General features: G+C 38.7%; 2 protein-coding genes across 3 annotated transcripts in view; both read right to left on the minus strand.

Moving 5' to 3' along the window:
* LOC101852600 (NADH dehydrogenase [ubiquinone] 1 alpha subcomplex assembly factor 3) overlaps positions 1–1,045 on the minus strand; it is a 12,917-nt gene extending 11,872 nt beyond the window's left edge. The window contains exon 1 of the mRNA XM_005091936.3: positions 861–1,045. Coding sequence (XP_005091993.2) covers positions 861–1,006 — 146 coding nt within the window. The 5' untranslated portion in view covers positions 1,007–1,045. The remainder of the gene's footprint in view (positions 1–860) is intronic.
* A 4,103-nt stretch (positions 1,046–5,148) lies between these two features.
* RHO (ras-like GTP-binding protein RHO) overlaps positions 5,149–14,287 on the minus strand; it is a 31,784-nt gene continuing 22,645 nt past the window's right edge. Inside the window, exons 4-5 of one of the 2 annotated variants that reach the window (XM_013091486.2) lie at positions 11,964–12,116; positions 5,149–8,435 (exon numbers count right to left, since the gene is read on the minus strand). In XM_013091486.2, the coding sequence (XP_012946940.1) occupies positions 8,163–8,435; positions 11,964–12,116 (426 nt within the window). In that variant the 3' untranslated portion in view covers positions 5,149–8,162. 2 annotated transcript variants of the gene reach the window in all.

The following is a 14,287-nucleotide window of genomic DNA, read 5'->3' on the forward strand; positions in this document are numbered from 1 at the left end:
AGTATGCATCCCTGTCTCACACCAGTCTTGATGTCAAAGCTGTCAGTGAGCTGGCCATCATGTACAACCCTGCAATTTGTCCCTTTGTACATGATGCTCTTGATGAGGTTCATCAACTTGACTATAGCGAACAGAACTACAATATCACCCAAGATTCTTGTGCGGGCGTAGAGGTTAGAAGGTCTATTGGCTATTTTGTAGTTTCGTTCGTTAAAGTCAAGAAGCCCCCCTGACCTAAAAAAAATATGGAGGCCCCCCTGAATTTTATCCTAATTTGATGCAGTTAGATTGCATCCCTATTCTTTGTGTAGCCTGGCCTATTTCAAATAGTATTTGATCATCAAGACTTCTGGATTTCTTCTCTGGATGTAAACAAATGGATCATGGACTTTAACGAACGGAACTACAAGATCACCGGCCTATTTGAGACGGTGCAGTAGTCCATTCAGAGTTATTATATCTTGTTTTTCTTTCTTACACAAGAAGACCTAGTCTCTAGATCTAGATCTAGATATATAGATTAGTCGAGACTAGTTGGCTCGAGACAAGAGAATTCACTTTTACTTGGACTGGTTGGGCAAATCTAACCTAAAATCTACTCACTCTGGAGTCTGTCTGCTGAGTTGAGACATCATCCTAAAAATTATCTCTGGCTGTGGGGTATAGATTCTATATTAGATCTAGATCTAGATCTAGATCTAGATCTAGATCTATATCTAGATCTAGATCTAGTAGATTTAGAGATCTAGATCTAGATCTAGATCTAGATCTAGATCTATCTAGATTTCTAGATCTAGAATATCTAATTAGATTTACCAAGAGTAATTGTACCATTCATTTTGTTATGAAATCTCACTTACGATGTTTGAAGGACAATTCTTCGGGATAACAAACCAGAAAAGGTTCGACAAAGTGAGGGTGCAAATAACCCGGTGGGTGACATTGTTGACTGTGTTGTAACGAAAGTGAAATGAATGACAGAAGGAAAATAGCAATTCTGTGGCATTGATAAAAACGAAGAAGAGTTCCAACAGTAGAGTAGACACAAATAAATACGAGGGTGGCCTCCCCTGGCCTAGCTCGTCTTCGTCCACAGAATTCTCCACTTTCGCCTAATTCTGTGTCTTCTTCTTAGCAGGCTACTCTTCTTTTTCTTTTTGTGGGCGGGGAACTACATTGGCTGCCGTCATCGATTTGTGCATTGATGATATCAAGAACTGGATGATTGATAATAAGCTCCAGTTTCATGAAACAAAACTGATATTTTCTTGTGTGACCCCCCCCCCCCCCTCGCCCCTGAAAAAGTCATGTGTACCCACCGGCGTAGAGCACTTTGGCGTACTTAAGGGAGAAAAAAAGTATTTTAATGATAACGCTAAAAAAAATACAACAACCCCAAAACAACAGCATCAACAAACCAACAATCACCCCCCCCCCCCAAAAAAAAAAAAAAAAAAAAAAAAAAATTAAAAAAATAATAATCCCCAACCAAACCGGGGTGGATTTTGGTCGGAAAATAGTAACCCACAAGGAGTTTACGTTCTAAACTCCTGGGTAACCCATGATCAGCAACTGAAGTTAAAACAAATTTATATCACTCCATTGGAACTGGTACGACAGGCTAAGTCGTGTATTAGCCACCGACCTGGCTTGTAACTTGTCGACCACTAAACTAAGGCTAAGGCTAGAGTATAGGCCAAGACGGATGAACACGGTAGGCCTATAGTCTGTCTTGGGTATAGGTCTATCTCTGTTTGTCCTGAAATAGATTGTCCACAATGGCACAATTTCATGAACTTTTTTTTCCTTTTAAAAGTGGCCCATCGATATATATTATGATACAGAATATCTACAGTGACATGATCTTGAAAAGGCGGGGTTGTCAACGGGAAACAACCAATAAAAATAAAAAGTAGGCCTCGCAAAAAGCAATTATCTTTTTAGATTAATTTTACAAATGTAAGTATTCTTTACTACTGTCCCCTGATACAAACTAATTTAGAAGGGGGAAAACTCTTTACTATGACTTTTGAAAATCATTAATCGTGTTTGCTCCCTTTGGGCATATCATCTTGCCGACCTTTGTGGAAAATGACTTTTGAATTAGAATGAGAGGACACATTTGCAATCTACATGTATTTGTATTACGTCATGTACTATAAAACAGGTGAGAAAGACAACTTTTTGAACTTTTATGAGTTGTTCAAAAGTGTTGTTGGTTAAAGTTGGATTCAATTTAAGGGGAATGACTGAGAAGTTGATTTCTCTTAATCTTATAATACCTTTGAGAAATTAAATATCCATTAAAAAAAAGAGATTTTTAAAAAAAATTGTAATTGTAGGGGGAGTGTCGATTACACTGGTTCAATAAGTCCAAAGATGTAGGCCTACATTCTTGTAAAACAAATACATTGTATGCTTATTCCGAATCAAAACTATTCATAAAAACTTTTTTTTAAAAATAATTCAAGCAATCAAGTTCAAGCCTCAAGTCCAAATCCACTTAGCTCTGCTGAAGCGCATGTATAATTAACTTGATGTGAAGTACACGTGCGGTCAAAACTAATACTTTTGGATTATAAGACAATCGAACCTGCTCTAACGGCCACCTGTCCAAGACAATCATCGGTACAAAAAACCGCTTCTAACCAGCCCCCCCCCCCCCCCCCCCCCCCCCCCCCCTTTGGTTTTTTTTTGGGGGGGGGGGGGTTTGGGTTGCTATTATAATATTATGACCTAAACAAATTTATATATATATATATATATATATATTAATACCGATGTCTGCCGCAGATATGGCACTTGATGATGATATATTGTACATGTACTTCCTCTGTCCAAAACATTTGCCGGTCTAATAGTAAGACAGTTGCTTTTTTTCCTCGACAATGGTGGATGTCTCGACTATACCACACAGCGATTACGAGTCAAGTGGCCCCGCAAAGACCGTCCTACCTGAAACGGTGACAGTAAGTTTGATCGAAAGCTTAATAAACTCTCGGGATCCATCGACACAATCGAGATTATTTAGGAGGCAGGCTGTTTCGACCCTGCCCGTCAGCGCCCACCTAGGGAGATTGGGACATAACTTCTCAAGCAGGAATATATAGGATAAAATAACTTCCCAACAGGAAACCGAGTCCATGGCCCTCTTAAGTCTAAGCCTGCAGCAGCGAGGATCCTCACCAAAGTGAGGGGGGGGGGGGGTTGTTAGTGTTTTACGGCGCTTGCGACTGTATGATTACACGACGAGAGCAGACAACAAAGCATGGTTTAAAAAAGAGCAGGAAAGGAGAACATTTTAAAGAAGTTTATTTCCCCCCGTCACTGTCAGTGTCAGGTTGCGAACCTGGGACCCATTGAATGAGAGGCGAACACCGTAACCTCTATCTAAACCACAAGGGCCCCCGAAAAGGAGTGATAAGGACGATAGATCACATACATTTGATAGGAAAGAAGGAGCAAACCACACCAGAGCACCTGCCAACCACCCACCAAGGAACAGTGGAAGGTAAGTAAGTGTATGGGTTTGTTTTGTTGTAGCAAGTTTTTACGGCGCTCGAAACTGCATAAGGTCATATGAGCGCCAAGGGGTGGATGTCAACAGAGAAGTCCGAACGGGGACTCAGGTTTGCTCTACTCACCTCTCTAGCCCAAACAGCAACGAAGTCTGCTTCGACTATCAAGGCACCCCGGAAATAGCAGTTCACAAGAGAGTGACAAACATACAAAAGAAGAAGAGGAAAATGACCATAGTAAGGATGAAGAAAAAAAGTAGCAGTTCCTTCTATGCTGTTCCGGCATAGCATGAGCGTGACATTGATAAATCAGCCCATTTACAAAATTCTACTCTGCATAAGAACATGTTAATATCCCCCTTTGAGAAAGGCTAAAGACAACTTCAGTCTGTAGCACTGCCCTGGTTGGGAGGGGGGGTAGGGGGTGTAAAGGTTTTACACTCCTGTCAACGCTATTAGGTTATTTAAGAGGCGGGGCCTCCGAATTTACGCCGTCTCAGGTAGGACCGAGCCAAATGGGCTGAAGGCCTTGAAAACTCCACAAAATGTCCAAAATTCAAGAACATCCAGTTTTAACTAGGCCCATCCACTCCACAGTCCAGCATGATACCACCTGACCACAGCGGAGCGCCCCACAGTAGAAGGGGCTAAACAAACTAAAAAAGAGAGGAAGAGGAAAGAAGCGATGGACAGACATCTCAGAGTGGACAGGGGAGCCTTCTGAGAGACAGACAGGGTCTGATTTAACTACAGTAACAGTAACACTGTCAATAATTTAGGCAGTTTATGTTCAAGATGAGAGACTGTTGTCAGCCTAAAATACTTACTGGGCTTCAGTTCCAATTATATTTATATCGCTTTTGTAGTGACCTCAACAAATGATTATCGAAGTCCCCCTTCCCACACCCACTGAAGATAAGGGCCACCGGCATTGAGGTACACGTAATATATGTGATCTGTGTCTGTGCCTGTCCTTCTTGTATACCGGGGCAACTAGTGCCTACTCATTTTGTAACAAGTCATCTGTGCTGGCCGTGGCTGTCTTTCATGTAACAAATTGGGTGTAGTGTGCACACTGTGCTTCGTGTCCCGAGTCAAAAAGCATGGCCGATCCTCGTTGAAATAAAGAACTTCAAGTAGTCAGTAAGCATGACATCCAATTTCCAGGTGAACTTTCTTTTCTCTTGTAGAGATGTTTTTACACCTTAATTGACACAATTTAGTTCATTTAGCTTCAACTTCTAACACTGCCTGCCAGGGCCATTCTGGGCTGAGAGGGAGCAACATCCTTGCAATTTGCAGAAAGACTCCATAAAAATTCTTCCCACTAAGGAATCTATTTTGGGTCTTCTGCATGCAATGCGTAACTGCTACACCATTACCACAGACACTGGTCCTTGATGAGCTTAAAATCAGCACACATGCATAGAGTAGAGAAGTGTGATTCATCAGAGCACATGAGTATTCTGAACATTTCTGTTAATTAAGATGCAAGGAAGTTTTGAACCAGTGTTCAAGCTCCTGCTAAAAAAAAAAAACACCAAAAAAATGCCAGCAGTATAATTACCACTAAGTTTCCATGACAATCATATGACATAAGCAAATATATAAGAACACAAAATCACCAAAGTTTTAATGAGGATTCAGTTTATTTGTTTACAGATACTGTTAAAAATGTATTTGCTGGATTAAAATGCAAATTCAAACTCAGTTTGTTCCACGAGCAACAACATCTGTGAGTGACAATGACAAAATCAAGGTACCAGTACTTCTGTTACGTTTTCTTCCTTTACCACTGACTACAAAATTATTCGACAAAAGAAAGATTACTTATACCATTACACCAATTTTCATGCATCTATATCCTCAACCCTGTTTGATAATTTTCGGGTAAAAAAAAAAATTCCAATGAAAGCAGCCATTCCAAAAGATTTCAAAATAAAAACTAATTGGAAATTAATTATGTACGGTATGAAATATGAGAAGTCAAAACATGTACATATGTATCATGAATAATTAAGAAAGAAATTAAGTGCAATATCATAAGATTTTCAGGATTTTTAGTTTCTTGATGTTGCGATCTTCTAAAGGCACAGACGCGATGAGCAAATGGCAATTAAATATAAAAAAAATAAAATACAATGACAAACCCTAAGCAAACTAAATACACAAAAAGGGGGTTGAACTTGAGATAAATGTAATGCAAGACCTTAAGAGAGGTGTATTTGTACTTCATCTTTGTACTTAATCACCCACAATCTGAAATGTCAATATGATAGTCAACATATTCAAATACAGAGCTTTTGACAAAGTTGCTAGGACAATATATCGCAGGTTCCAAATGATATAAATTTCAATATAGTAAGAACATTAATTGCGGAAAGAGTATCAATGTGTTGCGTCAAAGGAGACAGGGGGATCAAACACCGAGCTTCATATCGTTTAAAAGAAGACATGGAGGCTACAACGTATACCAGAATGAAGAACCAGAAAGATTTGGTATGATACCATGATGTGAAAAGCAATGGATACATATGATTGCATAGTGAATATACACATAGGTTGGAATCTAAATTTCATTTTAGCCAAAAAAATCCACGCTCATTGTTAAAACAAGAACGCTAAACTTGAAACTGAAACTAAATTATTAGACCATATCAACATATGTCATCCCACGCACCAAATGACTAATGCATTTTACATGCATACCTGAACTCTTCTTGACAAATTAATGAACTTTCAATTAATCACATGGGGTAAGAGGCTGGCAAGATGAAAACAAGTTTCTGTCACTTCTCCACAGTGCTGTTAGTAACCTGTGTACATGTAGTTGCACTTTGAACATAAGGGGGTCGGGGATAATGAAACCTGCAACGCATAAAAAAAAAGTTTCGAGCTCTACATCGGTCACATAGCCCAAATACGCCTTACTGATGCCTGGTATATTTGCATTTGTTCTACTTTCCTTTTTCTTTTCCTTTCTAGGCAGAATTTAAACTAGCGCTCTCTTTCACTCCTTGCTTGTGAAGATTGTGAAATGAAAACATAATGACTTTCAGAAGTCCTGGTATGTACAACAGTGTAAACTTTTCTGCTCACATCCAAACACAATAAAGAAAACTTAAACAGAAGAACTGACACATGGCGAAAAACCAAAGCAAGTCAAAAAATCCAAAAATGCATAATATCCTGTAAAGCAAAAGTACAAAAGGGTTAATGTGTCTAAAAGGTTCCTTATAGGACAAGCTTTACCTGCATAGAGCATAAACTCTGTACCTGAATCAATAATTTCACTTTTTGAGCAGTGAGGGCAACAGAAAAGCAACAAATCTTATGTCAAGTTGCACGGGGTCACTGCAGCATTCTGAAGATGCTTGTATCATGACAAGTTTTTCCTTGGAGTATAGGAAAAAAGACTCAAATATCTGTTAATTCTGCTTCGAGCCGTTTACCCATGAAAAAGCAAAGTTTTAAAATTATGCAGGAAAGATGCTTTGGACTTTGTCATCACTCAAGAAGTACAATGACAGTCATTGGAAATATGTAGAAAGAATTATAGGAGTATGTATCTAAAGAGTTGTAATATTTGTTTAAAAAATTATTGCAGTGCAGTTGTTTACCTACGAAAGTAGCACCACATGTATCACCATTCATACTTAACGCAAACATTTGAATGAGTTTGACAGACTTACATAACACCAATACAATTCATAAGCTATACAAAAAATAGACGGAAAGACATCATAACACATTTACAGTTTCATTCCATACTTGGAAGCATAAATATTTTGTGTGTATGAAAAATGACTATATCAGTAGAGGTAAAGAACTGACTACAAATGTATTCTAATGGGGCTGTCTACAGAACAAAGTATTTTTATTTTCATACATGCATTCTTTCTTACAAAAAAACCCAACAAAACAACTCAAGATATCCTAGAGATAGAACATCAGAACATAAGGGCAGTATACTGTTGGAATAATTCTTGAAACAAGAAAGGTGCTAGGCACAGAGTCAATAACTACTAAATTAAAAAAAAAAAACCAATGTTATTTTAAAAAAGCTCCACATTAGTCATTTACAAGCACAGTAAACACATGTGAAGATATCCATGACACAATCAGAATGAAAACACTCATACAGCACTCAAAACTTTAGTCAATTCATAATTTATGACATCACCCATAAGCCATGCTTCACTGCCTTTCCTGCATTGCCCGAAACAATACATTCATGAACATTATTCTAAGGGGCTCACAATTTGTAAAGGAGACAATGCTTGAAATTTTACTCAACTGTAGTACAAACTTTTTGCAGATGAGGAATTTACTCAAATAAAACATTTCCATTACCTCATTCTCCAGCCATAGATAGTTGATGCTTATATTTGTTCTTAAATATATATGCAATCACACAAGCCACAAAATATGACTGTGATCATATGCCACTCTGATATGGCCTTTCTTGTGTTTCAGTCGGGAAGCATCCGTCTTTTTACACTAATTATAATTGAACAATCTTAAGTTGAAAATTGGTATTTAAAAAAAAATAATTTTAAAAGGAATATCTTCAAAAGACAAAATTTCATGCAGTCCTCCTTTCACCAGCCCTGTTGTGGGGAATTGAAGAAAACAGCGACTTATTCACAATACAACACATCCACCCTTCTTCTTCTTTTTCACTTGCAGCGCAGCTCTGGTAGCTGTCTCAAACACATCCCTCACGCCCTCCTTGGTTTTAGCAGAGCACTCAAGATAAGAGTAGGCGTTGATTTTCTCAGCCATGGCGCGCCCATCCTCTGGTCTCACTGGTTCCTGTTTCATTTTCATGAGCTCACGTTTGGTACTTTCATCGTTGCGAAGATCCTTTTTGTTACCCACAAGTATTATAGGAACATTTGGACAAAAGTGACGAACCTGAAAAAAGAACAAAGGAATATAACCTTCAGTATTTGACAATACCCGGTTTGAGGTTTTGTTCAACAGTACTACAGACCTGTAAGTGCCTCTTACAAAATTTCCTGAAAATCTGAAGGAGTGTAGCGTGCCGGCGCGGCATCCAAGCACCGCTGGCGCAAGGATTAACAACTAAGGGGGTCTGGAGAAATTCTTTTAAAAAATTAGAATTTATCTAAACTGCCATCTGGAGGCATTTTCAGCTTGGAAAAGAAAAATATCAGACCAAGTAAAAAAGTCCATGTAATCAACTGCTGGGTATCACTTACACTTACTCTGATATTGAGAGCCACAGGCATCAGGATTGTGTGACTTGGTGACAGGATTCTACAGCTATACACCATTTTAGATCAAGTGTCCCGGGCGGGGGCTAATCAACACCCGAGATCATGCCAGGCTGTATCGTGATTTTCTGATTGTAATCTGAAAGAAGGCCTCCATTGCTGTCTCTTTCTTCTAGTCATGTCCACTTGAATTTATTTTTCACACTGGCCTTAATGCGACTCGGATCATCAAGCTGAGAAACAACGTGCTCCTCAGGCATCTTTTCAAGACAAAGCACCTATATACAGTCCGTGCCGGCTTTAAGCACGCTGGCCTAAAGCACGTTTCGGACTCAAGCACGCTAAACGGCTCTTACCGAATTTTTGCTATATAAATTACACGCCTTTAAGCATGGTAACTTCGGCTTCAAGCACGTTTCATTTACAAGACAGTCAATATTTTCATGATGACCCATCGAAGTTTGAACACAGTTTACACCGCAGCAGTGGAGTGTGTCAAGAGAAACACAAAGAACGCAAGTGATGGACACACACACTCACACGGGCGGAGAGGAAGGCAGAGAGATGCAAACAGCCGCGCGCGCGGACATAGGATCTAGCCTAGGCCTAGGGCAAAGCTACACACGACAAAAAAAAAAATACAAAGAGAGTCGGGGAGACGAGGAAGGGAGGCTGGCTGCGATTTCACCTTTGACCCTCGCTATCCATTAATCCTGATGGTGTATCACGCGCGAGGTGGGATGAAGGCGGTGGTATGAGTGGCACAGCGGGCAGTGGTACGCACAGGCAGTGTGTTACAGTAGGCCTAGTGTGCTGTATCGTGACAGGCCGTCTAAATTAAGTTTTCATTTCCCATTCGACCACAAAACAAAAACAAACAAGCGAACAAAAACTACCATGGCGGGTGTCTAAATAACAGTGCACACTTTTGCGGGACCGCTATAGGCCTACTTACAAACAAAGGGAATAGCACGGGGAATTTTCTACATGAAAATCTCTGGATTATGTCTACTTCGCACTTAAGCACGCTTAAGCTTTCTCCCGATGACTGTGCTTAAAGCCGGCATGGACTGTATATCTAGATCTGCCTCCAAATCTACAAACTCGTAAAGTCTCTACATTAATCACAGTTACAAAGAAACACAAAAAAATTTTTGCCTGCCAGAAACGCTTGGTCAGAAACGGCCAGCCAGGGCGGAAAAATTTTAGTCAGAGTCAAAACTGCCGGGGAACACTTACAGGTCTGTTACTAAGGTAGCAAATGGAAATATTTTTCTGTGTACATCAAACAAGCGAAGGTCATTCATATCTTTGTGAGAATATAACTATAGATCCAAACTTTCTATTTTTCTATGGAGTATAATAACTGCTTTACAACTGACAAATTTCTTCTTCCTTCTTCCCAGTACAAATTGTGAGCACTCAGCTAAGATCAGACCACTGTCACTGTATAGATTCGCTGTTGCATTACAATCAAACGTACATTTATAGAAATAGCTAATCTACAAAAGTTCTTAGAAAAGTAAAGTGTCCCGGCACTGTGGAATCAATGGATTGTCAATTTTTGGGTATATGGTGATGGTATAAATCTTAACTCACTTGAGTCTAATCCCCTGTATTTACGGGACACCCCGCAGGCCTAATCCCGTGTACTTACAGGATGAGCTTTATCAATCGATAATTGAGTGCAAAAAAAAATTGCCTAACCCCCAAACATTGCCATTTCAAAATATTGATAAAATTAAAACCATTTGGATAAATTAGATGCACAGTTTTCTTTTTCAATGAGAGTATTTCTTTATTTCTCATTTCTGGTGTTGCATTAAAAAAATTATGATAGCTTTCACAGTCTTTTTGTGGTCAACGATTCAATATACCCCAAAACTGTCAGGCTGAAAAAGTTGTTGGGTGAAAATAGCTCAGGCTCAAGTGAATTATAGCTTGTTCATTTGTCTTGCTTTTGACGAAAAAAAATTCCCTTTCTCTAATTCACCTGTTGTTGTTATTGATCCAGATTTAATTCACCCAAATGGTACATGAAAATGGAATACTTTTGATTCTCTTATTTTTGACTACACAACACATACAGAGTAAACAGACAAAAAGAAAGGTAGAAAAAATAAACAAAATAGCAAATCTGTTTTCTGCACCACACCTATGATGTGAGAATTTATGTTAACCAAGCCTTCCTCATTTACTTACCTTCTTCAACCCATCATCTATAAAAGCATGCCTGAATATTAAGTCATGACAGGTTTTCTTCCTCAGAGTCAAAAGATTGCACATAGCCTACAGGAGCAACTGTGCAGGTGGCATCACTTGATGCTAAGCCACCAAGTTCATTGAATCAGATGAGATCAGTTTGCACTAAAAGGATGGTACATGCCAAAGCTTTCAACTTAAATACTGCAGTCAACTTCATTTTTCCCAACTTAAAACAGTCGTTAAAAATAGAGCAGCTGTATGAAAAACATTCTAACGAAATGAGGAATATTCTCAAAAGCAAGAAAAAGGCATTGTTAATTTACACTATACCACTTGACTTGCATGAGACAAGAGGTTTTTCCTCTTTTGTACTAATGCTGACAACAAAGAACCGCACTCAAAGTGTGAAAATAGATCTATAGCAGCAATTCTTCTCCTAATGGTCATTATTTTGATACTCTGTTGTTACAAGTCCCAGCCTGGGACAGTGATCATCCTCTTTAGGAATGAGGTCAAACAGACCTCGCCACGGTCTTCTCTTTTTCAGTTATAGTTGTAAGTGTTTTACACCCTTATCTCCACAATGTTGATGAATGGCTGGTTTGACTCTGCCTACAGTACAAGTATAAGGTCCAACCCAGGCTGAGGGGGATACAAGATCCCAGCAGACAGAAGTCATTTGTGGAAGTACATCTATTATAGATCCCTAGACTAGATCACAGATAAGGTAATTGTGCTCCTGGAAGAGCTGAGAATGTTTAGGACTGTTATAGGGTCTGTAATTATAGATTTAAAAGGAGAGAAAAAAAGCAGTCTACTTTGGAGCAGGTTTATATTATTTACAAATACAATGAATCATTACCACTCCTTTCGGGGGCGGGGGTGTGTTGTTTGTACTACAGTAAAAAAAAAAAAAAAAAAAGTACCAAATTAAGAAGAGGACAGAAAAAGCATTTCAATAATGTAATTATCAAATGTCACAAAGAAACCATGACAATACCTCAGGCGTCCACTTCTCCGGTATGTTCTCCAGACTGTCTGGACTGTCTATAGAGAAACACATGAGGATGACGTCTGTGTCAGGGTAAGACAGCGGCCTCAGTCTGTCATAGTCCTCTTGTCCCGCTGTGTCCCACAGAGCTAGCTCAACCTGGGGGACAAAGAAATAAACAATGACAATTTAATAACAAAAGTCTTCATAAAAGTCCTTTACTGTATTCAACACTGCACTATCCCCAATAAAATCAGTACAAAACAAGGAAAAGCCTCAATTCTTCAAAGATGGTGTATTGGAAAAGACTATACATGCAAAAAAACAACAAAAACCCCCCCTACTTCCTTAATCCCAAAGAATATTAGGCCTTTTTAAAGAGCAAACAGAGCGTTACAGGAAATTATAGTTTTACTTTTACTGACCCCTGATCAGCCTCCAGACATACCATCTATCTTTGTTCAAGCTTGGCGTAACGCTTCTCACAATTCCAAACAATACAGTTTAGCGTGCACATAATGAACAGATTTTCAGGCCCCTAATTTTTCCTTACATTTATTCTTTGTACTTGAAACATGTAATCAAAGCGAAATTTGTAAATGAAAAGATTTTAGTGTCCTGCTGATTTCATTATGTCTGTGCTAAGACTGTATTTACTTGCTTGAGACAGCTACAAATGATTACAAACAGAAGAAACAAGTTAATTGGGACCATGCGCTTGAACCCCCAATTTGCATTTCGAAGTGTAAAAATTTTTTTTGTAAAGCCTCAAATAAAATATTCATAAAACCCTTTATTACTTTGAAGACCTTAGCCAGAATTAAAGATAATTGGCTTGAGTACATTGAGTCAAACAAGAAGCCCTGATAAGCACTCTTCTCTGACAGTCAAGTTACACTGCCTTTAGTGCAGAGGCCAAGTAGAACTTAAGCTACTGCAACTTCTGCACGGTCTGAAAGGGTTAATTGATAGAGTAATTGTTAAATATTGTAGGAACGAAGTGAAACTCTTTTTACTCCCATGGCTGTCTCGAACAAAATAGAAAAATAAGTCGAGGAGCGTGCAGGCCACGTCGCCAGCATAGTCTCAATAATTTAGAAGAAACTACTTCTGGTATAATAACTGTGGTAAGCGTCAAATAAATATTACTTTATTTTCACCAATTCCCCCAAATCAATACATCAAACCGGTACCTTGAAAAGCACAAGAATAAAAAACAACCACTTTATTATTCTTTTAAAGGGGCACCAGTGCATAAAATTATCTGTAATTATCTCATGTCAGCAGTTCTAATGTCTAAGATTGCTAGCACAGACAAACACAAATGCAGCAAGCGTTGTTAGATAAAAAGTAAGTCAAATGGGCAAGCAAACATCTGCAAAAACATCCATTCATCTGTACAACAGGGCTTGTCCTTCAGAATATGAACTTTTTAAGACACAAATTAAAATCAAATACCTCTTGTCTGAAACACATTCCCTGAAATGATTGTAAGACCACCTCACTTTCATTATAAATCTTGATTACCCGACAGTTTGAAACAATTTTGCTGTACATAATAATAAACAGAGGTTGTACAGTGCATCTCCCAGCTTTATGTGCTTTACAATCAAAAGTGGAGCCGAAATCTAGTTTAGAAAGGCTGCTTAAGTAGAAGGAAAAAAATTCTGAATTATATTTTCTTATGGTGCTTTTCTTGGACAATAAATCATGATCCTTTTAGGTTGACTCCACTGCATATTATTTCCCTGGCACAGGGCTGCCCACCCAACAGCATATGTTTTTACTAATCAAATAGAAAACCAGTATTCTGGCTTCAATATTTGTAATATATCCACGGATAGGTCTTATTTCCTGGGGTGTCAAGGACAGGTTGTAGTCAAGTAAAGTAATCATGTAAACAAAGGTGTAACGAAAAAGAGGTCTGCCTAGGCTTTTTAAAAATGTTTGTGAGTGTGCGTGTTGTAGTTACTGTTTACTAAAACGAAAGAAATGTTGAAACTACAGAATACGTCACAGGCCTTTCTACTCACTGCATCAAATCACTATGCACCTTTCGTAGCTATTTGTTTTAAGTTTTTTTTAAACAATTGATACATTTTTTAACGTTATCTCATTAGCCTAGGCTGTAACCCACAACACAAAAAGGCAGGAATTTTATGACGCCTTGTCAACCCAATGTTTGCCTGATAAACTGATTTCTGGCTTCGGCACTTATGGAGCCTAATGTTTTTACAATTGTTTGTTTTTGTAAAGTGTTTTACGGCACTCTCAACTCACGGCGTACAGACAGCGCTCTTTTAGTTGGATCGGCGATGGAGTGACCGGGTCAC

Source organism: Aplysia californica, unplaced genomic scaffold (assembly GCF_000002075.1).
Source record: "Aplysia californica isolate F4 #8 unplaced genomic scaffold, AplCal3.0 scaffold00038, whole genome shotgun sequence".
Lineage (NCBI taxonomy): Eukaryota > Metazoa > Mollusca > Gastropoda > Aplysiida > Aplysiidae > Aplysia > Aplysia californica.